The sequence below is a fragment of the Delphinus delphis genome, chromosome 1 (genome assembly GCF_949987515.2).
Source record: "Delphinus delphis chromosome 1, mDelDel1.2, whole genome shotgun sequence".
NCBI classification, from domain to species: Eukaryota; Metazoa; Chordata; class Mammalia; order Artiodactyla; family Delphinidae; genus Delphinus; species Delphinus delphis.
This window is the reverse complement of record NC_082683.1, coordinates 20,351,006-20,377,472: the sequence shown is the minus strand read 5'-3', so window position 1 is coordinate 20,377,472 and position 26,467 is coordinate 20,351,006. Positions and strand designations below refer to the sequence as shown.

The following is a 26,467-nucleotide window of genomic DNA, read 5'->3' as shown; positions in this document are numbered from 1 at the left end:
AGTGTCCCTCTGCTACCACATCACCAGCACCCTGCAGGGGCGTGGGCAAGCACCTGGGGAGGAGACTCAGGAGCCCAAACTGGCCCAACCAGCTCCCCACGCCTGCGGCCCTGAGGAATCCAGGGGCTGGCAGGAGCCTCCCCAGGGCCCCCGCCCCATCACAGGGTGCCTGGTGGACCTGCCTCAGGAGCCCCGGCTGAGAGCCCCACCACATCAGGGGAGCACGGCCCAGCGGCAGGAGCTCCAGGCTGGCCAGATGCCTGGGTCTCCGCATAGATGGTGAGTCGACTTCGCGCCACATGAGGCAACGCGGGGAGGGGAAACCGGCAAGGCTGCCCCCTCTTGGGTCTCTATCTTGTCTCCGGGCTTCTCCAACTCAAGGCCCATTCATTCAGTTCCCTGGGGGTAAGCTGACTCTGCCATCCCCTCCCCTTCCCAACTCTGCCCTCCTTTCCCTCCCCTCATCCAAAGGCTACATCCTGGGGCCCAGTGCTTCCCTATTCCTCTGTCCGACTGAGGAGGGGGATATCCTGTCATGGAGAGGATGGGGGAGGGGTCACCTTATCCTCAGCAACACACCCTCATTCCCTCGTTCTGTTCCGGAGACCACATTCCCGGCCTGAGAAGAGGCTCTCAGCCAAAGTGCTGTATGTCCTGGGGCAAGTTGCTTAACTTCTCTGGGCCTTGAGTTGTCAGGTAGATTTGGTAGCTGGAGATGAGGAAGGAGGAGGTGGTTACAGGAAAATACTTTGAACTCTAGAGAGTTGGGCTGCTGAAATAGCATGGATGATTTTTTTTTATAAATGTATTTATTTATTTATTTTTGGTTGCTTTGGGTCTTTGTTGCTGCACGCGGACTTTCTCTAGTTGCGGCGAGCGGAGGCTACTCTTCGTTGCGGTGCGCGGGCTTCTCATTGTCGTGGCTTCTCTTGTTGCGGAGCACAGGCTCTAGGAGCGCAGGCTTCAGTAATTGTGGCATGTGGGTTCAGTAGTTGTGGCTTGCAGGCTCTAGAGCTCAGGCTCAGTAGTTGTGGAGCACGGGCTTAGTTGCTCCGCGGCATGTGGGATCTTCCCGGGCCAGGGCTCGAACCCGTGTCCCTTGCATTGGCAGGCAGATTCTTAACCACTGCGCCACCAGGGAAGCTCAGGGATGCTTATTAATAAAGCTTCAGTCGCAGCAATAATTACCCCACATGGTTCTGTGTTGGCAGCCACGGAAACAGGCACTGAGTTTCCCAAGCCTCCGTTTTTAATTTGTGTTGAAATTACTCTCCTGAATCTGCCTGGTGGGCTCAGAGGTGGAAGGATGTGTCCCCTAAAACTCACTGAAGAGGGGATGAACATGGGATCTCTCTAGAACCACCAGGAAGGGCACTGGGCCTCAAACAGGGCTCTGAAAATTTCCTAACGATGATGGTGGCGGCTGTCACTTATGGTTCGTTTTCTAAGCATAATTCTATTTAATCCTCACAACAGCCCCATGAAGTTGGACTAATCCTGCTCTCCACCTTTCCACCCCAATTACAATAGGGAAACTAAGGCTCAGAGAGGTTTCATCACCTGCTCAAAGTCAACTAGAAAGTGAAGGGGCCAGAATTTGAACCCGGGTACCTGTGTTCTAACTACTTCTCTCTCCTGCCTCTAACGGAGGCCTCGGTGGCCCCGTGCAAGCAGTGGAGTGTTGAGTGTGGACTGCAGAGCTTTCTGTAACCTCGTGGAGCAGATTTGGCAGTACTGTGTCAGCAGAGGCAGCATCAGGGATGACCAGGCCTCTGGGCAGGTGTCAGGGTAATGATTCTGTGACAAGGAAGAGGGACATGTGCGACCCAGGCTGGCTCAGAGACCTGCTGCCGGGGGAGGTTGTGCTCCAGCTGGGGGAGAAGGGCTGCAGAGAGAGGGAGGGTGAGTGGGAGGGGCAGTCCTTGGAGAGGGGAAAGGAAGGAGCAGGCGGTTCATCTGGGGGACTTGGGCTCCATCTTCTACTCCGACTATTTTGGGCACAGGTGGATAATGACAGACTCGCAGGAGGCAAGCGCTCACTTAGAAAGGAAGGAAGAGGACCTCCAGGGCTGTCATCCTTCTCTGTTCCCTTTCTGGAGGAGGGTTCTCTGGGCCAGGATTGGCAAATGTGGGGGGTGGGGAGGCACAACGCAGTTGGGTCTGGAAATGTAAGATGTGTATGCATCCGAGTGTGTGCATCTGTTCAAATAAGGGTGAATTTCAAGGGGAGGAGGGCTGGGGGCTGTGAATAGACTCTGTGTGTGTGTGTGTGTGTGTGTGTGTGTGTGTGTGTACTGTTAATGTGTGTGCATGTGTCACTGTGTTTGTGTGTTTCTGTGTATGTCTTGTGTGTCTGCTGTGTCCCTGTGTGTGTATCCCCGAGTGTCTGTGACTGACTCTGTTTGTGTGTCTGACTGCGTACGTTGGGGTAAGCATCTATGTGCGTTTTTGTGCCTGTGTGACTCTGTGCGTCTGTGCCGTGTGTGTCTGTGTGTGATGCAGCACGAGCTTATACGCCTGTGGGCTGGTTTGACCTAGTTTGTGGGTGACTCACAGGTAAGCGGGGAGAATCCAGGACGTGTCGGGTTAGATGAGGCTCTTTCCCACACTCCCCTCGCCCCCTCCTCAGCCTCTCCCTTTCCCAGCCCCACACACCTGATTTGGAAGGCACAGGTTAACCTGTGACAAATCCACCTATGGTCCTGGGCCCTGAAGAAGAGAGGGCTCTGGAAATGGGCATCTCTGCTGGCCTGGGAGAGGCATCCTGGGTCATTGGGGTGTGTCTTCAGAGGAAGGACAATATGGGGGAGGGCTATAGGCAGGCAGATTCCTGCATAGTTTGAAGAACATTCTAGCCATCACAACTATTCAGGGATGGGACAGGTCAGCTGTCAAATTGCGACCTCCCTGTCGCTGGCTAGAGGTATGCAAGCAGAAACAAATGATCACATGCTTGTGGAATGAATGACTATCGGGGGTGTTGTCCAGGGGTTGGGTTGAGAGAAGCATAGAATCATAGGTCACTGATATATCTGATCTGATTACCAATGGCTTCCTCTGAAGCTGCTCTCCTGTTGCTTTGCCAAAGCCTATGGAGGCTTTCCAAATGTGGTTCCTGTTTTTATGTCTAATTCTTTGACTTCTGGACTCCTAGGATACCACCTCCAAGAGAAAATTGGCTTTGGATGAACCTAACCAGGGCCTAGCGCATCACGTGTCACGATTAGTGCTGAATGAATGAATGAATAAATGACTTAGAACCCAGGCTTTGACCCTTACTATCTGCCGTCACGGACAGGGAATCTCAGCGAATGGTAGTTGTTATTGTTCTTCAGAAATGGAGATTAGACTTGGGACAGGGGCTCGTCAAGGGGTGAAGCTCCATGTGCGGGGGAGTCTCAGCAAGGAGGACAGGGGAGAGGGTCAGGCCTCAGGGAAGGGCTGCAATCCAGGGCCTCAGGTGTCTGAGTGTGTCGCTCTCAGGAATACTGGCCCGGGGAAAGGATTGGGCATCCATCTCAGCCTCTCACCTCCCCCATACACAAGGCTTTTCTGGGGCCACTCAGACCCCGTCCTGGGCCAGGCCACACGTTGTCACAGCCACCAGTGGTCCCCAAGTCAGGTCAGGCTTCCCTGGGCCTCATCCCCATTCATCTCTGCCCATCATAAAACCTGAGTCATTGCTGGGGCCACAAGACAGGGCCAAAGTTCTGGGTTCTACCAGCCTCTCAGGAGGGAGGAAAATAGAGAGGGAGGAGGGAAGTTGGGGGCATGGGTCCATTTCTGGCCTTAACTGCCCTTATAATGGTCTGGGGGCTGCCTCACAGAAAGGAGGAGCTGAAGACAGGCTGGTACTGAGGCTGATGTGGAACAAGCTGACCTTTTGGGTCCTTGAGGCCTGAGAATAGGATTGCCCTGCTCAGTGCAGCCTGGAAGTCTTAGTAGCTGACTGGCCCCTCCAGTCACTGTATGGCCCCCTTTAAAAGTAAACCCCCAGGGGCTTCCCTGGTGGCGCAGTGGTTGAGAGTCCGCCTGCCGATGCAGGGGACACGGGTTCGTGCCCCGGTCCGGGAGGATCCCACATGCCACGGAGCAGCTGGGCCCGTGGGTCATGGTCGCTGAGCCTGGGCATCCGGAGCCTATGCTCCGCAACAGGAGAGGCCACAACAGTGAGAGGCCTGCGTACTGCAAAAAAAAAAAAAAAAAGAGGTGAAATAAAAGTAAACCCCCAAACCACAGAGTCTAAGTTTACCAGATACATCAGGGAATTTGATTTGGTGGTTAAGCACTTAGGATTGGGTTTAACTCTTGCCTCTGCTACTGTGTGACTCTGGGCAAGTTTCCTAACCTCTCTGAGCCTTCCCCCCTTCATGTGCAAAGTGGGAATGTTTGTTTATAACTTTTTAAATTATTTATTTATTTGGCTGCGCTGGGTCTTAGTTGTGGCACGTGGGATCTTTTAGTTGCAGCATGCACATGGGATCTTGTTCCCTGACCAGGGATCAAATCCAGGCCCCTGGAATTGGGAGCACAGAGTCTTAACCACCAGACCACCAGGGAAGTCCCTTGTTTATAATTTATAAATAATTTATTCTGTTTTTTTAAATTGAAGTGTAGTTAATTAATAACAATTTATAATTGTTAGTTTCAGGTGTACAGCAAAATGATTCAGTTATATGTATCTTCAGATTATTTTCCACTATAGGTTATTACAAGATATTGAATATAGTTCCTTTTGCTATACAGTAAATCTTTGTTGCTTATCTATTTTTTTTTTGCTTATCTATTTTATATATAGTAGTTTGTATCTGTTAATACCATACTCCTAATTTATCCCCTCCCCTTCCCCTTTGGTAACCATAAGTTTGTTTTCGATGTATGTGAGTCTGTTTCTGTTTTGCATATAGATTCATCTGTATTATTTATTTATTTATTTATGGCCGCATTGGACCTTCGTTGCTGTGCGCGGGCTCTCTCTAGTTGTGGCGAGCAGGGGCTACTCTCCATTGCGGTGCGCAGGCTTCTCATTGCGGTGGCTTCTCTTGTTGCGGAGCACAGGCTCTAGGCGCGTGGGTTTCAGTAGTTGTGGCTCATGGGCTCAGTAGTTGTGGCACACGGGCTTAGTTGCTCCGCGGCAGGTGGGATCTTCCCCGGCCAGGGCTTGAACCTGTGTCCCCTGCACTGGCAGGCAGATTCTTAACCCCTGTACCACCAGGGAAGCCCCTGTATTATTTTTTAGATTTCATATTCAAGTGATATCATATAATGTTTGTCTTTCTCTGTCTGACTTACCTCACTAAGTATAATACTCCATGTTGCTGCAAATGGCAATATTTCATTCTTTTTTACAGTTGAGTAATATTCCATTGTATTTACATACCACATCTTCTTAAGCCAGTCATCTGTTGCTAGGCAATTGGGTTGCTTCCATGTCTTGGCTATTGTTAAGAGTGCTGCTATGAACATTGGGATGCGTGTATCTTTTTGAATTAGAGTTTTCGTCTTTTCTGAATATATACCCGGGAGTGGGATTGCTGGATCATATGGTAGCTCTATTTTTAGTTTTTTAAGAAACCTCCATACTGTTTTCCATAGTGAATAATTTCTTCTTTATGAGGAAGCTTATGAGCCAGTGTTTTAGTTTATAAAGTGAGTTTTTTTCTTTTAACATCCATTTCTTTTTTTAAAATTTTAATTGTGGTATAGTTGCTTTACAATGTTGTGACAGTTTCTGCTGTACAACAAAGTGAATCAACTGTATGTATACATATATCCCCTCCTTCTTAGACCTCCGTCCCCGCCATCCCACCCATCTAGGTCACCACAGAGCACTGAGCTGAGCTCCCTGTGCTATATAGCAGTTTCCCACTAGCTATCTATTTTACACTCGGCAGTGTATATATGTCAATCCCAATCTCCCAATTCATCCCACTTCCCCTTCCCCCCTCCACCGTGTCCACACGTCCGTTCTCTACGTCTGTGTCTCTATTCTTGCCCTGCAAATAGGTTCATCTGTACCATTTTTCTAGATTCCACATATATGCGTTAATATACGATATCTGTTTTTCTCATAGAGTGAGTTTTTATTCTTTCTCTCCTACTGGATGCTGACAATAACCCTGTGAACCCAGCACATACTCTTGTTATTCCAGTTTTGTGGCTGGGGGCCCTGAAGCTTGCCGGAGAGAAGTGGCTGCCCAAGGTCATCCTGCTATTGAGTGACAGGGCCAGGGGGAACCCAACTTTGCTGGAGGCCAAAGCTGTCTTTCCTTACCTTCCTTCCTTTCCTTCCTTACCTTTCCTTACCTACCTTCCTTTATAGTGATCAGAAACACGGTCAGAACGTCACTTGCCTAATTCTCAGTTTTTCGGTTTTCTAGTTTTCAGCTCCTGGAGGACTAGCCCCAGGGCTCCTTGGGCAGAGTCCCAGCCCCATCCACAGACCAGTGGGTCAGACCCATATGCCTTTCTGCTCTCTCCCTTCTCTCTCCTTCTAGGCTTAGCCCTTAGCTTCACCCCTTGAAGGACCCTGGCAAAGGAGAACACCTGAAAGTAGGGAGAGGGGTGGGAGATCTGAGAGTACCGTGCCCGGTTTACAGATGAAGAAACAAAGGCTCCAAAGCTCACATGATTTGCCTGCGGTTACTCAGCCTGACCTTGGCAGGGGGAGTGATTCTGCACTGCAGACAGCCACCCTGACCACGCCCGACCCTGTCTCTCCTCTTCCCGGCACCCTCTGCAGTGAGCTGGACCACAGTGAGCCAAGGACACCTCAGGATCCGTTGCTGGGGCCCAACAAGGAGGAGGCCAGTGGGCCCCCAGCTCGGGCCAAGGCCCGAGTGGTGAGTACCACACTGACATGGCGGCAGCGGCCCCCTGCCCAGGAAGAGAGCAAACACCGTTTTCACAAGGTGTCCCTGGTATCAGGGCCCCAGCTGGAAGTCCGCCAGGAGGAGATGTCTGAGTATGGCCACCGTCGGGAGGAAGTCAATGGCTTTGCTGCGCTGGAAGAAGAGACTATGTATCACCGGGGTCCCGGGGACAGGGCTGGCTCCAAAAGCCTCCAGAGCCATGGGCCCATCTTTTCCAAAAAGTACACACTGCCCCCCAAGGAGAAAAGGCCAGTGGGAAGGCCAAAGGAGGCTGTGGACCAGGGTGATGGCAGTCCCCAGGACCCCAGGACTGAGCCACTGAGCCCAGGAGCCACGGCCAAGACTGAGTTTTTGGCGCCGGTGCATGGGCCCCATGAGCCCAGGCCCAGCCCGGGTGTGAGTCTCACTGGCGGAAGCTCCCGGAGCCTCGAGGTACGGCAGGTGACACGCACTGTGCGGGCGACCATGGTGGTGGGAGGACACGTGCACCGACAGGTGAACAGCTCTGTGACGAACTCTGTGGGGCTACCGCTCCCGAGCAAGGCCCTGCCCAGGGGCCGCAATGCTGCCCGCGTGGTGCAGGCAGCGGTGGTGAGCCCCCGAGCCGAGGACTCACCCAGCCGCAGCCAGGCCCTGGAGCTGCTAAGTAGCCTTGTGCCTGCTGGGTGGAGCCCACCCGCCAGCCGGCTTCCCAGGCCCCTGGCTGCCGTGACAAGGAGTCCAGGTCTGGGCAGCACAGAGGGTGCAGCCCCGGGGCAGCCGCCTGAGACGGGGACAGCAGAGCCAGAGGACGGATCTGTCCTGGCTCCCGCAGGCTTCCCGGACTACGCCCACCCGCCTCAGAACCAGGATGTCCCTGCAACCCACCCGGACCGAGACCAGGACAAAGCCCCAGATGCCAGGGTCCATGAGGTCCCAAGCGTGCAGAGAGCGTCCAGCCCCACCCAGCTCCCTCTCCAGACCTCTCAGGGTCACACACCAGTACCCTCCTCTCCCAGACTCCAGACCCAAACCCCCTCCCTGGGCCTAGGTCACCCCCCAGAGCAGCCGGAAGTACCTGCTCATGCTAGGGCCCAGCTGACTCTCGAGCCCAGGGGACCCCAGGCCTGGCCCTCTGTCGAAAGGGAAGGGCATCCAGATCCCCCTGCTGCCACCAGCCTGCCCACGGTGAAGCCTGAGGTTCTTATAGTCCCTGGACAATCTCTTGCTCCATCCTCTACAAAAAGGAAGGCTGTCACCAGTCCAGGAGGTCTTTCTGCTCCATCCTCCCCAAGGAATAATGTTGTTCAGGACTCTGAAAATGTCCCTATCTTCTCCCTTACCCAGAAAGAGGTAGTGCAGAGCCCTGGGGTTCCTGCTGACTCATCCCCTAAAGCAACCAAGGTTGCCCAGGCCCCAGAAGGCAGCCCTAGCACCCAAAGAGAGGTTGTCCAGAGTACTGAAGGCAGCCTTGCCCTTCCTCTCACCAAGGAGGAGGCTGGTCAAGGCCTGACAGCTCCTGCTGTCCCACCCCCCAAACAGGAAGGGGAGGTTCAGGAATCTGAGGAGAGCTCCATCTCATCTCCTACCCAAAAAGAGGTTGTCCAGGGCCCTGGTTCTTCTACTGTCCCATATTCCACCCAGAAAGTAGTTGTCCAGGGCCCTACTGCTTTCATTGCCCCCTCCTCCTCAGGGGGCAAGGTATCCCTCAGCCCAGGAGGCCCCCCTGCCCCGAGGCTGATAGGAGCAGAGGCCAGCCTGAAGTCCCAGCTTGTCCCTGACTCCACCGAGGGCAAGACGTTCCCGGAGCCATCAAGGGAGGAGGAGGAGGTGGCCCTGACCGCTGACCTGGAGATTTTCCTGGACACCCTGCGGAGTATGGAGCCCCCCGAGATCCTCCGCACTCACCGGCTGCCACGATCCCCCCGCTCCTCCTCCCTGGCCATATACGCCACGCTGCCTGCCATCGAGGAGGACCAGCCTGGGCCGTGGGTGCTGGGACCCAGCCCCCAGGGGGTGCCCGCACTGGAAGCAAATGAAGAGGAAAAGGGAGAGGAGGAGGAGGAGGAACCACAGAACCCCTACCTGAGCGACAGTGAAAATCTCCAGCGCAGGCAGGAGAAAGCCAGGCCCGGCCCCTCCTGGGACTCCCACCCTGCCCGACCCCCCCAGGTCTCTTGCTCTCTTCTGGAGATGATGAAGAAGCACACAGCAGGCGCCAAGGACGCCTACCCAGAAGTCGGGCCAGAGTGGCAGGCAGGCAGCCGGCCCACTTCCCGTCTTGGAGGCAGCCTTCTCTTTGGGGGCCTGGTGCCTGCCCTCAAGGAGGCCCCCACTTTGGAACCACTGGACACAAAACCACCCGCTCTACCATCCCACAGGGCACCAGGGCTCAAGAAGGTGCCAGGACAGCTGCCCCTGCTCTACAGGGAAAGGCCACCTCCAGAGAAGCCCGCATGTGCCCAGTCCCCGGAGGGGTGGGTAAGTGAGGCCTTGGGTGGGCAATGGAGGGGGCCTGGCCTCATCTGGGCCAGGGTTTGGATGGTGTGAAGACCATGATACTGGGGGCAGAGTCTCCAGGGGCCAGGGGCATGGGTCTGAGGTCTAGTTCAGTGTGACCACATTTCTCTGGGCCTCCGTCTCCCTATCCAAACAGCAGATTTGCACTGTAGATTCCAAAGGGCTTGATATCTTGGAAGCTGGGGAAGGGGACAGCTTCCAGGGACAGAGTGATGAAGGCACCTGGGGGTTGGGAGCAAGTGTAGCATCCTTTGTGGGCCAGCTCTTTGGGGGTGGAGGGCCATAGGGAGGATGTGGGGTTCCTGGAATGGCAGGTTGGGGGAGACAGTAAGGAGGCAACCCCATAAGATCTATCACCGCTCTCCATTCCAGAGCTCAGCATTGAAGACCCAGGGCAAACTGAACACCAGGCCTGGAAAGGTAGGGAGTGGGGGGCAAATGGGTGGGGCAGCAGGAGGTGGGAGATCTGTGGACAGGGCCCGAGGACCCCCTCTGTGCCTTCTCCAGATGATGCTCTTCTCGGAGCCTGGCTGCCAAGGCAGCAGCAGGGAGGTTTGGGAAGACACTGCTGATGCTTCCGGCTGGGCCCGCGTGGCTTCCATACGGGTGGTACGAGGCTGGTGAGTCCGGAGTTCCTGGCGGGGTCCTGCGTGTGAACCTGGGGGATGTGAGGGCAGTGGGAAGTGCCCAGTGAGAAGTGCCTGGCAGAAACCCCCTCAGCTACCCAGAGACCCTGTCTCGTGGGTACATCGTCTCCCCACTCAGTGACCCTAGGTCTTTGTGCCCGCAGCTGGGTGCTATACGAAGAGCCGGCATTCCGGGGCCAGAAGCTGGTCCTGCCTGAAGGAGATGTGGAACTTGGAGCTCTGGGGCCAGCATGGAGTACCCAAGCCATCGGCTCCCTGAGGAGGGTTGTCCGGGTGAGTGGCTGGGTGTGGGGGACCAGGTTTTGCCCATCTACCCTAAGCCCCAGGCCCTGAGGAGGGAGACAGCCTCAGGTACCTAGAGTTGGAATTTCTGGGAGAGATCATATGGGATCGGTGCCTGAAGAGGGTTTATCATGTTCTCCCCTGTAAAGTCCCGACCTCGGAGCCAGTGGGGAAGAAAAGGATTCTGGGTGTGCTCAGCCTGGCTTGGGGAGGCAGGGGCCAGGCAGAGGCCAAACTCCAGTAGCTCCAGCTAGTGCTGGAGAAGGATTCAGTCAGGGCAACAGAAATGGGTAGGGGTGAGCACTCACCTCCCCACCCCGGGCCCAAGCTTTCAGGCCCACGGCCAGAACCAAGGTGCCATGGATGTATGCTGATTCACGTGCTCACAGATGCTCTTTCATGTCAGCTGTGTGCCCGGCACCGCGCCAGGCAATGAGTAGGTTGGGAGATCTGCTCTCTGCCCTGTAGGACTCATGGTCAAGCTAGGGTATGAGGGCTGGGTTGGAAGCAGAAAAGCCATATAAACAGATTAGAGATTTAGAAACATCCCCCTGGTTGCCAGGAGGAGAAAAGACAGGGATTCTGGAGACAGGAAGACCAGGAAGGGCTGTGATTTCCAGTCAAGGGGAGCCTCTGAATTTTGAGGGAGGGGTATGTGGTTTGAAAAGACATAGTCTTATTATAGTTACACATCTGTAAAGTGGGGAAAAATAATATTGTTTTCATAACACAAATTTACAAACTGCTAAAATTAAGCTTGACAAAGCCGTCCTGGCCACTAGGGAGACCCAGATGAGAACACAAAGATCTAAAAGCAGGGCCTAGCCGACGTTTTGGTTTTTTTTTTTTAATTTGTTTTTTTTGTTGTTGTTTTTAATGGAAGGACAAATAACCCTGAGTTCAGAGCTGTTGAAATCCTCCCGGTAAGAGAGGATGAGAATCTTAACTAGGGCAGTGGCCCAGCCACGCAAAGGAGGGGACAAGAATTTTCAGAGCCTCTCCAGAAACACACAAATATTTGTGGACAATTTACTGTGGGCTTCTCACAATAAAGTCATCTTCACGTGGGAGGTAATGAGGTACAAGAGAAAAACAAGGGCTTTGAAGTCCAGTGGACCTGGGTTCCTTTGATTCATTCAGCACTGATTGGGTGCCTAGTGTGTATCAGGCACCTGGGACGTGCTGGGTTGCAACGGTGAAGAAAAACTGCAGTGCTCTGTTTTTGGTCTTGCTACTTACAGGCTGTGTGCCCTGGGGCGGCCCACTTAACTTCACTGAGCCTCACTTTCCTAGCCTGCGAATGGCGCGTAATAACTCTCGTTGGGAAGACCAAATGAGAAGGGGTAGGACAGGCCCTTATATATATGCCTTGCACCCAGTAGGTGCTTCATAAACATTTGATGGAGTGAGTGAATGAAAACGGCCCTAGTGAGGAAGAAACACCCAGAATGCTGAGAGGACCTGCAGCTTCCTGGGATGAGGTGCAGCTTCCTGGGTTGAGGAGGCCAGTCTGGACAGGCATAGAGATTTGTATGCAATCTGGAATTGTATACAAAAGAAGGGTCAAAGTGAGACCTCAGGAAGTGGCTGTCTATCCCGCCCCTCCCGCCACCATTGCCTTGCAAGGCAAAGGGCATGGCACTTGGCAGGCTCCTACTGGGAATTTTGGCCTCAGGTCCCAAAGGGCCAGTGCGGGACCAGTGAGGGCTTTGGTCCCAAGCTTGTCTGGCTGACCTTCAGAGAACGCTCTAGTCATTTCTGGCTTCTGGGGAGAAGTCCCCAGCTGGACAGACTTGGGGAAGAAGGTGTGGGTGTGGCTGGTCTCTGAGGACTGTTGTTTTATACTTCACTTTTCCACCCCTTTCCTTCCGTAGGACTACATTACCCCAGAGATCAGCCTGTACTCTGAGGAGGGCCTCAAGGGGGAGCAAGTGAAGCTAAGCAAGGCCTTGGAGGACCCCCAGGGCCTGGAGAGGCCTCTGCAGGTGGCATCTGCCACTGTCTCCGCAGGACTGTGAGTCTGGGCTGTTCTGGGAACCCTACATTTAACATTCACTGTGCTGGGTGCTGGGGACACAGAGGTGACAGGACATGGTTCCTGCCCTCAAGAAGTGCTCAGTCTACTGGTGGGGCCAGGCAAGCAAGCAGACAGTGGCAATCCAGAGTTCCAGGATGGAGAGACACGGGGCTGTGGGAGTACAGAACAGCACCAAACCGGCCTGAGGTCAGAGAAGCCTTCCTGGAGGAGGAGACTCCTCAGCTGGGACGAGTCAGCCCCAGAAGAATCTAAGCTCCATGAGGGCAGGGACTTTGTATGTTTTGTTCACTACTGTATCTCTGATGCCTGAAACAGGGCCTGGCATGGGGTAGATGCCCCTAAATATTTGTTAATTGAATGAATGGGGAAAAGAGTATACTAGCACCTGCAAAGGCCCCGAAGTGAGAGACTGACTTTGAAAGTTCACTCTGGCCAAAGAAAGCAGCAAGTGGGGAGACGTGAGGTCCAGGAGGAAGGCAGGGGGACAGGACAAAAGGCCTCTTTGTGTAGCTGGACTGTATTGTGAGGCTAATGGGGAATTACCAGGAGTTTTTAAGCAGGTCCGGCTGCTGGAAAGAACTCTCAGCCGCTGTGTGCAATTAGAGAGGGCCAGGTCGGAGGAGGGGAGATCAATGGAGTGGCTGCTGCAGGAAATTATGGGGGCCTGAAATGTCCTCCAGAGTCCCCTTGATGGGGGCCTCTTCCCCAAAACTTCTTTCCCCCCTCTACCCCTTCCACCCCATCCACTAATCTGTGTTCCCAGGAGTCTGGGGTGCAGCTGCCTCTCTGCCTCCCCTCAGGTGGCTTCTGTACCCCAAGCCCTTCTTTGAAGACACTCCCTGCATCCTGGAGCCTGGAGAGTACCCCACCCCAGAGGCCTGGGGTGCATCAGATCCCAGTGTGGGCTCCCTGAAGCCCATGAGATTGGTAAGGAGCAGGTGGTCCCAAACAGGCTTGTCCTGTAGTCTGGGTGAAGAGGCTGGGCCTGGGAGCTCCTATTGGGAATGGGATTGGAGGAGAGGGAGGATTAGTCCAAGGGTTGGGGGAGAGGGAGGACATGGGGTTGGCCATTTTTAGGGGCTCCAGGAACAAGTAAACCCTAGGTCACCAGGCCCATCTGTCTTCCCGCACCTCTGGGCTGGTGTCTCAGCTCTGTCTCCTCTGCAGGGATGCCCAAGTGTGGAGAAGCCAGGGGAGCCCAAGGTAGGCATCTGGGCCTCAGGGTCAAAGAGGACCTTTGGGTGGGGTGTTTGTATGTGTGTGGCTATCACGGCCTGGACTAGAAGGTGGGAGAGGTGGGAGCTGGGGGCTAGAGGCTGGGCTGGGGAGGGGCGGGGTGGAAACCCGATGGGCTAACTGGGAACTGGCTTTTGATGTGTAAGGACCAGGTCAGAGGTCAGAGAAGAGACAGGAGTTAGGTAAGGCCTTGGGGCTCAGTGAGGGAGTGGGAGGGCTTAGCTCTGGGTTGATGCTGGGTAGAGTCATCCTGGGGTGGCTGGGTGGGTCTGGGTCCAGATCACTCCCCACCAACCTCACACAGCCCCTCTCCCCCGCAGGCTGTAGTGTATGAGGCCCCAGGCTTTCAGGGCCAGAGCTGGGAAGTGAGCCGAGACATCTACAACCTGCAGCAGCCAGAGGACGGCCAGAGCCCCAGCTTGGCCTCTGTGGGGTCCCTGCAAGTTCTTGGGGGCTGGTGAGGACTCAGGACCCTTCCTTCTACCTCATCCTCCCCACTAGCCTCTACCCTCCGGGATGGGAAGTGACCTGGTCTGCCTAGGGGTGGGGTCAGCTCTCTTACACATCCATGGGCTTCCTGTAACTGAGTCTGTTTGTCTGCCTCCCCCTTCCCCCAGCTGGGTGGGCTACGAGAAGGAGGGTTTCCGGGGTCACCAGTATCTGCTGGAGGAGGGAAAATACGCTGATTGGTCACATTGGGGAGGCTATAACAAGGCGCTGACCTCCCTGCGAGTCATCCGGACGGTAAGCAAGAGCAACTGGGACATCCCTCTGCCTCTGGCCACAGCCATACTTACCCCAGCACAATCTGTTGAGGGAAGAATTTGCGCCTCCTCTCCCTGTTCTCGAGAGCACCTGGAAGTGTTCCCTGAGGTCTAGCCTCTCTCCCTCCTAATGCCTTTCCCGAGCCCACACTGATCACCTCACCGCAAAGTCCCTTGGTGGACTGCGTCCTTGGGGTCTGGGCACTCCCAGGGGTTTCCGTCGGTGGGCGGGAGCAACCTGACTGTCCCTGGGGCCCAGGACTTCGGGGACCCGGAGGTGGTGCTCTTTGAGGCCATGGACTTTGAGGGGCATGGCGTGGAGGTGAGCGAGGCATTGCCGGATGTGCAGCTGGCGGGACACGGCCCCAGAACGCAGGCCATCCACGTGCTCAGCGGCGTGTGAGTGACGGAAGCTCCGGGAGCTGGGCCGGCCGGGGGCGGTTCCAGCAGAGGTACTGGCTCCTCCACGCTGACCCGCGCCCCGCCCTTCCTGCAGGTGGGTGGCCTATGAGGAAGTGGGTTTCTCCGGGGAGCAGTACGTGCTGGAGAAAGGCGTGTACCGCAACTGCGACGACTGGGGCGCAAGCAACAGCGCCCTCGCCTCTCTGCAGCCGGTCCTGCAGGTGTGTGCCCGCCGCAGGAGCGGGGCCTCTTAGAGGGGAGGGGCTTGGCGTCCCCCAGCAGTGGTGGGCGGGACTGGAACAACAGGGCTTGGAGCTCCTGGGGGCGGGGCCTCCTGGAAGGGGCGGGGCTAATACGGACCTGGAGGGTGAGGGACCTGCGGAAAGGGTCGGGAATACTGAAACCAGAGGAATTGAGGCTGGGGGCTAGCACACCCCTTAAATCTCGAAACTTCGGTCCCTCCTTTCAGGTCGGGGAGCACAGTCTGCACTTTGTCTCAAAGGTAAGGAGCTGGTGGGGGGGCCTATGTCTCCTCTTCCCTCATTTCAAATCTCTCCCCCACTTCCCCATTCTCTCTGTCCCACTCCATCACCCTCCTTCACTCTCATCTCTTTCCGTGTCTGCCGCCAGATTCAGCTTTTCTCCGGTCCGGACTTCCTGGGCGACCACATCTCCTTTGAGGATGACCAGACCTCTCTTCCCCCTTCCTTCCAGCCCCAATCTTGCCGGGTCCACGGCGGCAGGTGAGAAAGTGGGGAAGGGGAGACGGGGGCGGGAGGGGGGTGGGGGGCACCTGCACAGAAGCACTTAGCTCAGCTTGGAAATCGAGGCTGTAATTAGAGGTCTTTGTTGCAAATGATTTCCTTCCTTTGGCTTCCTTGAGATTAGCTATTCTATCCCAAATCATTCAATCTTAAAGCAAACAAAGCAAAATAAAGTTTTAGTAGAAAATGTAAAAACTGTAGACAGTATAGTGTAAATTAACAATAATTTATTATTACCTAATACCCAGTCCATGTTCGAATTCCTCCCGTTATCTCAAAAAATGCCTTTGTGAAATTGGTTTGTTTTTCTCAGGATCTAGACAAGGTCCACACATTGCATGTGGTCCATTTGATCTATAATGTGTAACAGTACCTTTCCCTTCTTTTTATTTTATACCATTTACTCGTTTAAAGAACCCAATAATTTGCCCTGTAAGTTTCCCATCTTCTGTATTTACCTGATTGCTTCCTGGTGGTGTTTTAATTTTGTTCCTCTGTGCCCCATACTTCCTGTAAACTGGTAGTTAGATCTAGAGGCTTGATGAGATCCAGGGTTTTTTGTTTTGTTTTGCGCAAGAAGACTATGAGAGGTGGTATGTATACTTCCCACTGCATCACATCAGGAGGCGCATGTCTAGCTGTCCCATTTTTAATGATATGAAGATCCCTACATTATAAGATTCCTCTCTGACCTTTCACCTAAAGATTTTTAGCATCCATTGATGATAATTGCCTAGACCCATTATTTCTTTAGAGGTTACAAAATGATTTTCTAAGTTTTGTTATTCCCTATACATATATTGGCTGGAATACTTCTATAAAGAAGAACTTTCCCTTTTCAACTATTTGTTTACCTGAAATAGTTTATACAAAAAAGGCCGTTTGATCTTTTCCCAAGAATCAGTGTTTGCCCCTTTCTATCAATTTTCAGAATAATTTCTGAATTGGTGCCCTAGCAACCTCCAGAGCTGACCAATGAAGATTTTTTAAAGTATTGTTATGAACTCACGGGTTTTTTATGTATATGAAATGCTCCAGGCCCTTGGAGTCAATTGTTCTTTTGTGTACTCAAATTGTTTCATCTTTGGCAAATGGGAGCACCTCCAAATTGCTTCCTGGGTATTTTTTATATGACCCCAATAGTTTTTTTTATAACTTCCTTGTTTTTCTGGTGCAGTAAGATGTTCCAGGATCATTTTGTACATTTTTTGCCTCAAACCGGGAATCATTTCCCAAAGAATCCTGGTTGCTTTTAATGCATAATGCTCTTTGGAGACCAAAATCTGCACGCTAGGTGTTTCAAAATTATAATACTGATATTACTACTAACAGTAAAAACCAGTGAAAGCTGTTTGAGGTCTCTCTGTTGTTCTTTTTGTCCTCAGAACATTCACCTACATCCCATTAGGTATGTACAGTTCAAACTATTGTGTTTTTAAGACATTTGAAATAATACTTTTTTTCTGTGCAGTTATGCCACCAACTTGATACACAGTTAGGTTCATTTATTTTGTTTATTTTAATTTTTATGAATACTTCTCATTTTTACTTAATTCTGTTTTCTAATTACATAAAATATTTGTAGTGTTCCTGTCTTAGTCAGCTTGAGCTACTGTAACAAAATACCATACATTGGGTGGCTTAAACAACAGGAATTTATTTTCTCACAGATCTGGAGGCTGGAAGTCCAAGATCAAGGTGTTGGTTGATTTGGTTCCCTGGTGAGGGCTCTCTTCCTGGCTGGCAGATGGCCGCCTCCTTGCTGTGTCCTCACATGGCTGAGAAAGAAAGCTCCTATCTCTTCTCTTCCTATAAGGACACTAATCCCATCATGGGGTCTCTAACCTTTTGATCTCATCTAAACCTAATTACCTCCCAAAGACCATCACATTGGAGGTTAGGAATTCAACATTGGAATTCTGGGGAGATACAAACATTCAGTCCATAATATTTCCAAAGTCAAGACTTAAAAAAACAATAGCTTTCATCTCTGTCCCTGCTACCGTTTCCACTCCCTTCCCCTATAGGTAATCTTTTGTGCGTGTGTGTGTGTGTGTGTGTGTGTGTGTGTGTGTTTAGTTTATTCATCCATTGTTTCTTTTTGAAGATATGAGCAAATATGCACTCATAAATTTACATATAATTATAGAAACCAAATATGTTTGGTTTTCCTCCTCCTCCATTTTCTTACACAAAAAGAAGCATACTACAACCTGGTAAATATACTAAAGACCACTGAATTGTACACTTTAAAAGAGTGAATTTTATGGTTTGTGAATTATATCTCAATTTTTTTAAAAGGAAGCATACTGTAAACACTGTTATGCACCTTGATTTTTTTTTTTTTTTGCGGTATGTGGGCCTCTCACCACTGTGGCCCCTCCCGCTGCAGAGCACAGGCTCCGGATGTGCAAGCTCAGCGGCCACGACCCACGGGCCCAGCTGCTCCGCGGCACGTGGGATCCTCTCGGACCGGGGCACGAACCCGCGTCCCCCACACTGGCAGGCGGACCCTCACCCACTGCACCACCAGGGAAGCCCCACCTTGATTTTTTTACTTAACAGTTTGGATATCACTTTATATCCCTTTAAGAACTCTTCCTCATTCTTTTTGACTGCTGTGGTACACTCCAGATTCTTAGTTTATTCAATTAATCCCCAATTGATGGACATGTGGCTGCTCCCACTCTGCCACTGCAAACAGTGTGTAATCAATAGCCTTATGTATGTGTCATTTCATGTTTTTGAAGGGTTAGATTCTGACCCTTGGGATAGATTCTGAGAAATGGGATTGCTGAGTAATTGTGCATGGAGTTTTGCTTGATGTTGCCAAATTTCCCCCGAAGGGCGGTATGATTTCATTCAGTCCTTTCTTAAGTCTGACCTTAGTCCCTGCTGCTGCAATGCCCATTTATCCTTGGCCTCCCCTGGACCGGGGGATCCCCGTCAAGTCTGCATCCACTCTGCTGTATCTCAGGGGGGCCTGGGCAGGCCAAGGAGAGGGTGGGCTCAAATATCTACTCACATCCCCCCACTCTTCCCCTTCCTTCCCCAGCTGGATCCTGTTTGATGAGAAGAACTTTGAGGGTGAGCAGCACATTCTCTCTGAGGGCGAGTTCCCCACTCTCACAGCCATGGGCTGCCTGGCCTCCACGGTCCTGGGCTCTCTCCAGAAGGTGCCCCTGGTAAGTGCCCTGCTCCAGTTCCAGGCACCCCTGAGGCAGGGGTTGCTGCTGGGGGAGCCCACACACAGAGCCTCTTCTCCCTGCTGAGTGGGCTTTGGGGCTTAAACCCAGTCTTCAGAACCACCCCAGGTCCCCTTGACCCCAGGGCTTCAAAGCCAGGTCAGCTTACTAGGGATTTATTGAGCCCCTGCTGAGATAGGTCCTGGAGCCCTGCAATATATCAGACACAGCCCTGCCTTCAAGGAACCCAGAAAGATTACAGCTCAGAGTACTGTGTCCTGAAACTGAGGTGGGACAGGGCCAGGAGGGACTAGCACTCAGGGGTGGGCTGGGAGCAGGGGCGACCGATGAGGTGGTGATTCTGGGCAGGGAGGAGTGGAACAGCAAGGTGGCTTTGCTGCGTGGGGGGAACGGTGGGCGGGAGGAAGGCAGTGAGGCTGCTGCTACAGTGATCCAGGACAAATGATGATGTCCTGGACTAGGAAGATGTGGAGAGAAGTGACATGGGCTGATGAAGGACCTGGAGTCTGTAGGACTTGGTTATGGACTGGGTGGCCAGTGGGAGTGACACAAGCAGAACAGCTGGTGTTTGCTGTACCATGCTCCGGGCAGTGTGTAAAAGGCTTCCCATGCACTAAGGCATTTAATCCTCACCACAGCCCTATGAGCCATATAACTATTATCTTCTCCCTTTTTCTGACGTGAAAACTGAGGCACAGAGAGGTCACGTGACTTGCTTCAGGTCACGCAGCTGATAATAGACAGAGCCAGGTTCTGTACAACTACATGCTGGGCTCTGAAGACAAACAGACCTGGTTCTGAAGCCTGGCCTTAGGGCCTTGAGCAAGTGATTTACCTTCTCTAGCCTCAGTTTCCCTCTAAGTGGGGATAATAATATCACCTGTTTATAGGGCAGTTGAGAAGTTATAATAAGATCAGGTAAAGCACTTGGCACAGAACCTGGCGTGCAGTAAGCCCTGAATACATGAGAACTGCTATAATGACCAGTATTATTCTTGGCACTCATCTTAGAAGCGCCATTTGCTGGGGAGGAGGTTTGAGGGGCAATGGGGGTTCTATCTGGCACATGCTACATCTGAGAACCCGGGGGCCACCCAGCTGGCGGCATCCAGGAGTCAGGGGCCCTGTGGGGTGGAGCTCAGGAGGGAAGAGAACCTGAAAGACCATTCTGGGAGTTGGGGTGTCTGGAACTAGAGGGACTGAGTCGGGGACTCTCGTGGCCTCACCCCTTCTCTGTGCCCCCGGCCGCAGCACTTTTCAGAGCCATCCATTTTCCTGTATGGCCTGGAGTGCTTCGAGGGGAAGGAGATCGAGCTCAGTGGGGAGCTGCGGAGCCTGCAAGCCGAGGGCTTCAACAACCACGTGCTGTCTGTACGGATCAAGGGGGGCTTGTGAGTGTGCCGCGGGGATGCGGGGGCTGCGAGGGAGGGAGGGAGGTCGGGGGCCTCCAGGTCTTCCCCCACTTCTACTGCACTCCCCTCCACGCCAGGAGGGAGAGGGGGGAAGGGTCACTGGCCCTCAGGGCTTGGACCCCAGCCCGAGGTGCTCTCCAGGACCCTCCTCTGCCCTGCAAACCCCAGAGCTCCCTCCCAGCCTCCCTCTCTACCCCCTTCCGGGACCTGAACCCCAGGCAGAGGAGTCCGGGCATGAGAGAGGAGGAGGTGGAGAATGTTCTGACGGCTGCTCCTCCTCTTCTGCCTGCCTGTCTGCCTGTCTGTCTTCCTCGCTGTGTCTGCGGCACTTGCGGGGCCCAGCTGGGTGCTGTGCCAGCACAGTGACTTCCGGGGCCGCCAGTGGCTGGTGGGCAGCTGCGAGATCACCAACTGGCTGACGTACAGTGGGACCCAGAGGGTGGGCTCCCTCTACCCCATCAAGCAGGTAGGTAGCATGTCGGGTTGAGCACGTCTGGGCCAGTCTGTCTGGCTGTTTGTCTGTCTGTGCGTTTCTCATGTTTCCCAGACTCAGCCTTTGTGTACTTTTGTCACAATTTTTGTCACACCATCATTCCTTCTGAACCATTGTCTCCTTAATATTTTCCTCTAAACCAACTCACTTTTTTTTTTTTACTTTATCCTACCCTAAGGAGTCATGTCTATAAGATCATGGGTTTGATGTGTATGTATGATTTTTCCTTAATAGACATTGTGATGAATTCATTACCGTTAAATTTTTAACAATAAGGCTTATCCACATAAGCCTGAAAATTATCTCCTGTACCACCCACCAGTGGTAAGCACACTTCACTTTGAAACACTGTGTCTGTACTTGTGTTTCCGTATGTCTGTGAGTGCATGTCTGGACATGTGTTTCATTTATGTGCATGTGCATTTATGTGGAGGCATGGCCACAGAGGGGGGTGTGTGTGTGTGCGCGCGCACACGCGTGCCCATCTGAGGGCGTTTCTGCGTCTGTGATATCACTTGTATGCATGTGTCCTCTGGAGGTGATCTGTGGGGGGATGTTTGTCATCCCCTCACCCTGTACATCTGTGAGAGTATATTTATGACTGCACGTGCCTGTACTTGTGACACCGTTGAAAGTGTGTGTCTTTGTGTGAGGAAACTTGTGTGGTCCCTATTTCAGACTCTTATAACATCATTGCTAGAAGGAATCTTGGAGATTATCTCCAACCTTCACATTTTACAGATGGGGAAATAAAGGCCCAGAGAAGTGGACAAGAATTTGCTCTGCAATCTTCACAAGTATTTTACCTCCATGGGCCTCAGTTTCCTCATCTTTAAAATGCGGGTGCTGTGTATGATAGAGGTGTTTAGAGGATTGAAGATAATAATGATGTAAAGCCCTTAGAACAGTGCTTGAATGGTTAGGCACTCAACAAACGTTAGCCGTGATTATTATTATTACTATTATTACTGTCACCACCATCCGAGACCCCCAGGTGATTTGGGGCCGAGCCAGGTCTGATGTCTGACAGCCCAGTGTCCGCCCTGCTGTGGTACCTCTTCAGCATGGGTAGTGCGTGCATTTCTCTCTGTAAGTGTGTGTGCACATCTGTATTCCTATACACATCCAAACTTTTGGCAAACATAAGCGCCTGGCGCGGAGTCGGCTGGGGGAGCAAATAGTGTGAGCGTACATTTCGATGTGTATCCATGTGTTTGTATCTGCGGCACCCCTGTACAACCATGTGGATCTTGGGTGTATCTGCCAGTGTTTCTGTGTGTATCTCTACAGATGTGGAACTGTGTGCGTGTGCACTGTGTATGTGCCCCCGGCATATGTGTGAGAAAGAAGGGGTGACTTAGAAGCAGGGTCGAGGATGGTTTGGGGCAGGAGGGAGAGCTTGGGAGCTTGGGATACTGGAGGGTCCAGAGTTGAGGGCCTTGGGGGCCCAAGTGGGAGCATCCCTGCCCAGAGACCTCTGACTCTCAGCTCCCCCCACTCACCAGCGCCGGGCTTATTTCCACCTCTGGAATGCGGCCCTGGGGGGATTCCTGGCAGTGCCGGACCACGTGGAGGACATGAAGGCGGGCCGCGTGGTGGTCTCTGAGCCCCAAGCTGGAGGCAGCTGTATCTGGTACTACGAGGATGGGCTGCTGAAGAACCAGGTACCAGTTTAGGGACTGGGACAGGGTCACCAGGGCCCCAGACCCTCACTAAGCCTACCTTTGGGACTCCCAGCCTGTTCCCAGTCAGGAACAGGACCCAGCCTTTGGCCAGAGAGACAGAGAGATACACAAACACCAGGACCCTGGTGGAGGTGGAGAATGCAGGCTGTGTACCCCTGGGCACTTTGGGCTCTTCTCTGGGCCTGTCTCCCGTCTGCAAAACAAGAGCGTTGAACCAGATGCTTCTAAGGGACCACTCAGCTCTGATATCCTGTGACAGATTTGGATCCTATTAATAATGATAGATCTACTCCACAGACATTTCCTGAGCACCTGCCATGTGCCAGGCCCTGTTCTAGGTGCTGGGAATATAACAGTGAGAAGACAGAAACAACTCCTGCCCTCCTGAAGCTTGCATCCTAGTGGGGAGAGAAAGAAACAAATGAGTAAAATATCTTAGTACCTTAGGTGTTAAAAAATGCAATAGAGGAAAAATACAGTAAGAAAGGAAAATAGGAAGTATCAGTAGCTCTGACAAGGGGAGCCCTTTCCGAGAAGGTGGCATTGGAGGGAGGCGCCTTGCAGGTTTCTTCATGTGAATGCCTCATGTAATCCCTAGAGGGCACTAGGGAGCAAGTTCTGTTATACTTCCCATTTTATAGGTGAGGAAACGAGCACAGAGAAGTTAAGTAACTGGCTGAAAGTCACATAGCCAGTAAGTATGGGGAAGCTTGTCTGCTGCTAAAGCCTGTGCTTCAGGAGTCAGTCATGGAAGGCTTCCTGGAGGAGCTCATATTTTTCCAGCCCTTTTATGGTTTCTCACATTAAACCCTCACAACAGCCGTCCCCAAGGAAACCAGAGCTCAGAAGGATTAGATTTGCCCAGAGTCACAGTCCATACAAGCCAGGGTTCAAAGCTGGGTGTGTCAATGGTGTCTTGGGTTTGGTGGAGTCTCTGTGGGGAAGGCCAGTGCCTGACGACCTCCTGGGGCCTCAGGTGGCCCCCACCATGAGCCTGCAGGTGATTGGCACCCCCAGCACCGGCTCCAAGGTAGTGCTGTGGGCTGAGAGCCGCCTTCCCCGCCAGACGTGGAGCATCAGTGAATCAGGCCATATCTGCAGCCAGATGTTTGAAGGCCGGATCCTAGATGTGAAGGGTAAGTTGAGCATGTGTGTGGGAGAAGGCCCCTGCAGGCAGCAGAGTCCCCAGCTCTCTCTGACCATCTCCCCATCTCTTACCCCCTCCCCCAGGTGGCCAGGGCTACGACCGGGACCACGCAGTGCTGTGGGAGCTGGCCAAGGACAGGGCATCCCAGATCTGGACTGTCCGTGTGCTTTGAACCTCCCCCCACCCCCCAGCCCTGGAGGTGCTCCCTGGGATGAAATGTTTTTATAGGGTTTTTTGTTGTAACATAAACTTTTATAATATGCTCCCAGGTACCCTCATCTCTGTGCGCCTTGGTATTTGGGGGTGGGAGTGAGGATTTGTTCACCTGCCTTCTTACTTGCCTGCACTCAGGTGGGCTTCTTCCCTCCCAGCTCCAGTTCTGGGGCCCAGGTAAGGCCCCCGTCTGCCACAGAGGGAACAGTGGGACCAGGCTAACCGCTGAGTGTGGTCTTGTATGCAGTCACCCCAAATGATGTGTTCTCAGGTCCTGCTCTGAGCCAGGTTTGGCACTGGGCTGTGGGGACACAAATATGAACCAAGCCCCTTGGTCCCCACCCTCAAGCCACTCAGAGTCCAGTGGAGGATCCCGATGGGAACGGTGATACACTCAGTGACTGGGTGAGAATGGAAGTGGAGGGATGCACAGGGGAGGAACCTAAGCCTTTTAGGGGCACAGGGCAGGGAACACTGCTCGAAGGAGGGAACCCTCAGCTAAGATGTGGAGGATGAGAAGGAGTCAGCCAGGCTAGAGGGTGGCAGAGGGATGCAGACAAGTCCAGGGGCGGAAACTGGGAAGTGCAGTGCGGTGGGGACTCAGTGGGCGGGGTGGGAAAGGCAAGTGGGAGCCACACCTCAAATGGCTTTGCCCACCCGGGCTCCTCTCAATTTCCCCCAACTCTGGTCTCAAGTCCTAAAGGTTTGGCCCCCAAGAAGCCAGAACAGGGGGTCTTGGTCCCTAACCCAGCTCAGAGAGGGCAGGACATAGTCTTTCAATCTGGTAGACACTTGTCCCCTTGGCCAACGCCCTCCAGGAAGAGGCAGATGGTCGAGGCCCTTGGGGGCTTCTCCAGAGTTCCCTTCCTACTTTTCAGCTCCCAGTTCCACCAGCCCGCACCCAGGAAGGTTGTCCTTCCTGCCTTCCCAGCCCATGGGTAGGCAGGGAAGAAATGGACAGTGGCCTCTTCGTCTTTTTCAGTCCCCAGTGGTTGGGGACTTGAAGACAGGAGGATGGCTGTGAGGCTGGGAACCCCTATAGGCTGGTGGTGGGGGGGCTTCTCTCTGAATCTGTCATTCTGAGGACACCGAGGCAGTGGAGTGGGGGGCTCTCTGAGCCTCCGCAACTGGGGATGTCCAGGGTCTGGGAGGGGGTGGGGGTGGGGTCCTCTGGGACCATCATTCCCAAACTCGCAGGGACAGGTAAGCAAATGCAACTAAAGGGAGGGTGAAGATGGCAGGTTCTGCGTCGTGTCCCTGCAAGGGGATTCGAAGGGGAAGGGCCTCCGCATTTGGACTTTGGCGCAAGGCAGGTGAGGTGCGAGCTCGCTGGTGCCACCTCGCCTGCTGATGGGGCTATAGGTGGCCCCTTGGTGCTGCTGCAGACCTGGATCTTTGGGCCTGGTGACGTCCAGTGACCACACACGGGACCCCACTCCAAGTACATGACAACTTTATTGAGCCCAGGCTGGGTGGTGCTTGCCCCTCCATGTCGGTATCTCGCTGTGTCGGCCATGGCCCCCCAGGCTCTACGTGTCAGTTGCCACAACCTGCTCATCTCTAGCATCAGCCCCTCCCAAGGATGGGGCAGGGAGGGGCTTCTCTTGCTAGTGATGGTGGCAGCTGTCCTGGGGGCACGGGGCTAGGGCTGGGCTGGGGCGTGTCACCTCATCTGAGGCGGAAGAGCTGGATGACGATGTTAGTCAAGAAGACAAGGGTGCTGCCGCCGCCCAGGCTGCCGAGGGCTGGGGCCCCATTCCTGGGTTTGTCGGTGGCGTTCTGGTTTCCCAAGACTCCAGTTTGTATCTGCAAGAGAAGTGTGGCAAGCTCATGGGGGGTTGAAGTTCGTGTTCGTTGTTTAGAGACAGTGCCCCCACCCCAAGTAGTTCTCAGTTCCCTGCCCCAGTGACCACAACTTCTACCACAAGGTCCTGTGAGGATGGTTGGCTGCTTCCTGCCTCAACACAGGCAGGGTCAGAGGCGGTTACCGGTCCACGTCCCACAGAACCTTCCTTTCACGTCCACCAGACCACCAGCTCCTCCAGCATGTAGGAGATAGGGGAGCCTGTGGCCCCAGCCCTTGACCGTCCAGGGCCTGAGCCTCCCTGAACCTCAGTTTCTTCATCTTGTGAATGGGGAGAAGAGCCCGTCACAGTCATGGGGGTCACATGAGACAGGGCTGGCGAGAAGGCACCTGGCAAAGTGTAGGTGGGTGGGGAGGGTGTGGCTTCTCCCCTGAGGAGGTAGCAGATGGTGATCAAGCTGTTCTCAATGCTTGATCAGGCTGCAACCAGAACTGCCCCTCATGGAGATTAAGCTGTTCTCGACGCTTGATCAGGCTGTTCCTGATCGAAAACTGGATGGTTCCCATGCCCCACACCGACTAACGTGTGAGATGCCGCCAAGCTGCCTCTTGGAATAGCAGTTGGTCTCGAGCCTCTACCTGTTTTCGGAGTGGGAGATTTCTATCTTAGCATTGCCGAACGCGCGGGCTCCTCTCCCGGGGGGTTTCCTGCCACCTCCAGAACCGGATCAAGCTCCATTTGAACATTTCCCGGCCCCCTCCCATAGGACCATTCCCCCAGGTTCCCTGTGGGTTGATGCCATCCTCTCTCAGGGCCGTCTTCCCAAGCCTCTTAATCCCCTGTTATTCCATAGCACCCCTTGGGTGCCTCAGTATGCCTGGCACCCTGTAAGTGCTCCCCAGCCTCGGGTACAGGAGACAGTCCTGCTCAGGGGCAGCCCTCAAGCGGGCTGATCCCAACCAGAAGGACTGGAAGGCTGGGAGTCAGGCCCCCTGAGCCCAT

At 53.4% G+C, this 26,467-nt stretch overlaps 1 protein-coding gene across 4 annotated transcripts; it reads left to right on the top strand.

The window, feature by feature from the left end:
* Window positions 1-23,710, top strand: CRYBG2 (crystallin beta-gamma domain containing 2). 4 transcript variants are annotated; one of them, XM_060016923.1, is made up of 20 exons: window positions 1-279; window positions 6,743-9,332; window positions 9,744-9,791; window positions 9,879-9,991; window positions 10,162-10,291; window positions 12,175-12,314; window positions 13,139-13,265; window positions 13,506-13,541; window positions 13,895-14,031; window positions 14,192-14,318; window positions 14,598-14,737; window positions 14,835-14,961; window positions 15,210-15,242; window positions 15,371-15,483; window positions 18,560-18,689; window positions 19,962-20,101; window positions 20,465-20,588; window positions 22,121-22,279; window positions 23,277-23,436; window positions 23,531-23,710. In XM_060016923.1, exons 1-20 carry the CDS (start codon window positions 257-259, stop codon window positions 23,617-23,619), a joined length of 4,686 nt encoding a protein of 1,561 aa, XP_059872906.1. In that variant the 5' UTR covers window positions 1-256; the 3' UTR covers window positions 23,620-23,710. The 4 variants fall into 4 exon arrangements, with proteins under 4 accessions (XP_059872906.1, XP_059872914.1, XP_059872924.1 ...); XM_060016931.2 differs by having other exon boundaries at window positions 23-279; window positions 9,233-9,332; XM_060016941.2 differs by lacking the exon at window positions 6,743-9,332 and having other exon boundaries at window positions 193-279.
* Window positions 23,711-26,467: the final 2,757 nt, after the last annotated feature.

Bases quoted from the DNA above. Each gene is read 5' to 3' on its own strand.
- CRYBG2 (XM_060016914.1), top strand. From the start codon at position 6,600: ATGAAGAAACAAAGGCTCCAAAGCTCACATGATTTGCCTGCGGTTACT. The intron at 9,992-10,161 runs GTGAGTCCGGAG...TTGTGCCCGCAG, and splicing joins ATACGGGTGGTACGAGGCTG to CTGGGTGCTATACGAAGAGC. The intron at 14,319-14,597 runs GTAAGCAAGAGC...CCTGGGGCCCAG, and splicing joins CCCTGCGAGTCATCCGGACG to GACTTCGGGGACCCGGAGGT.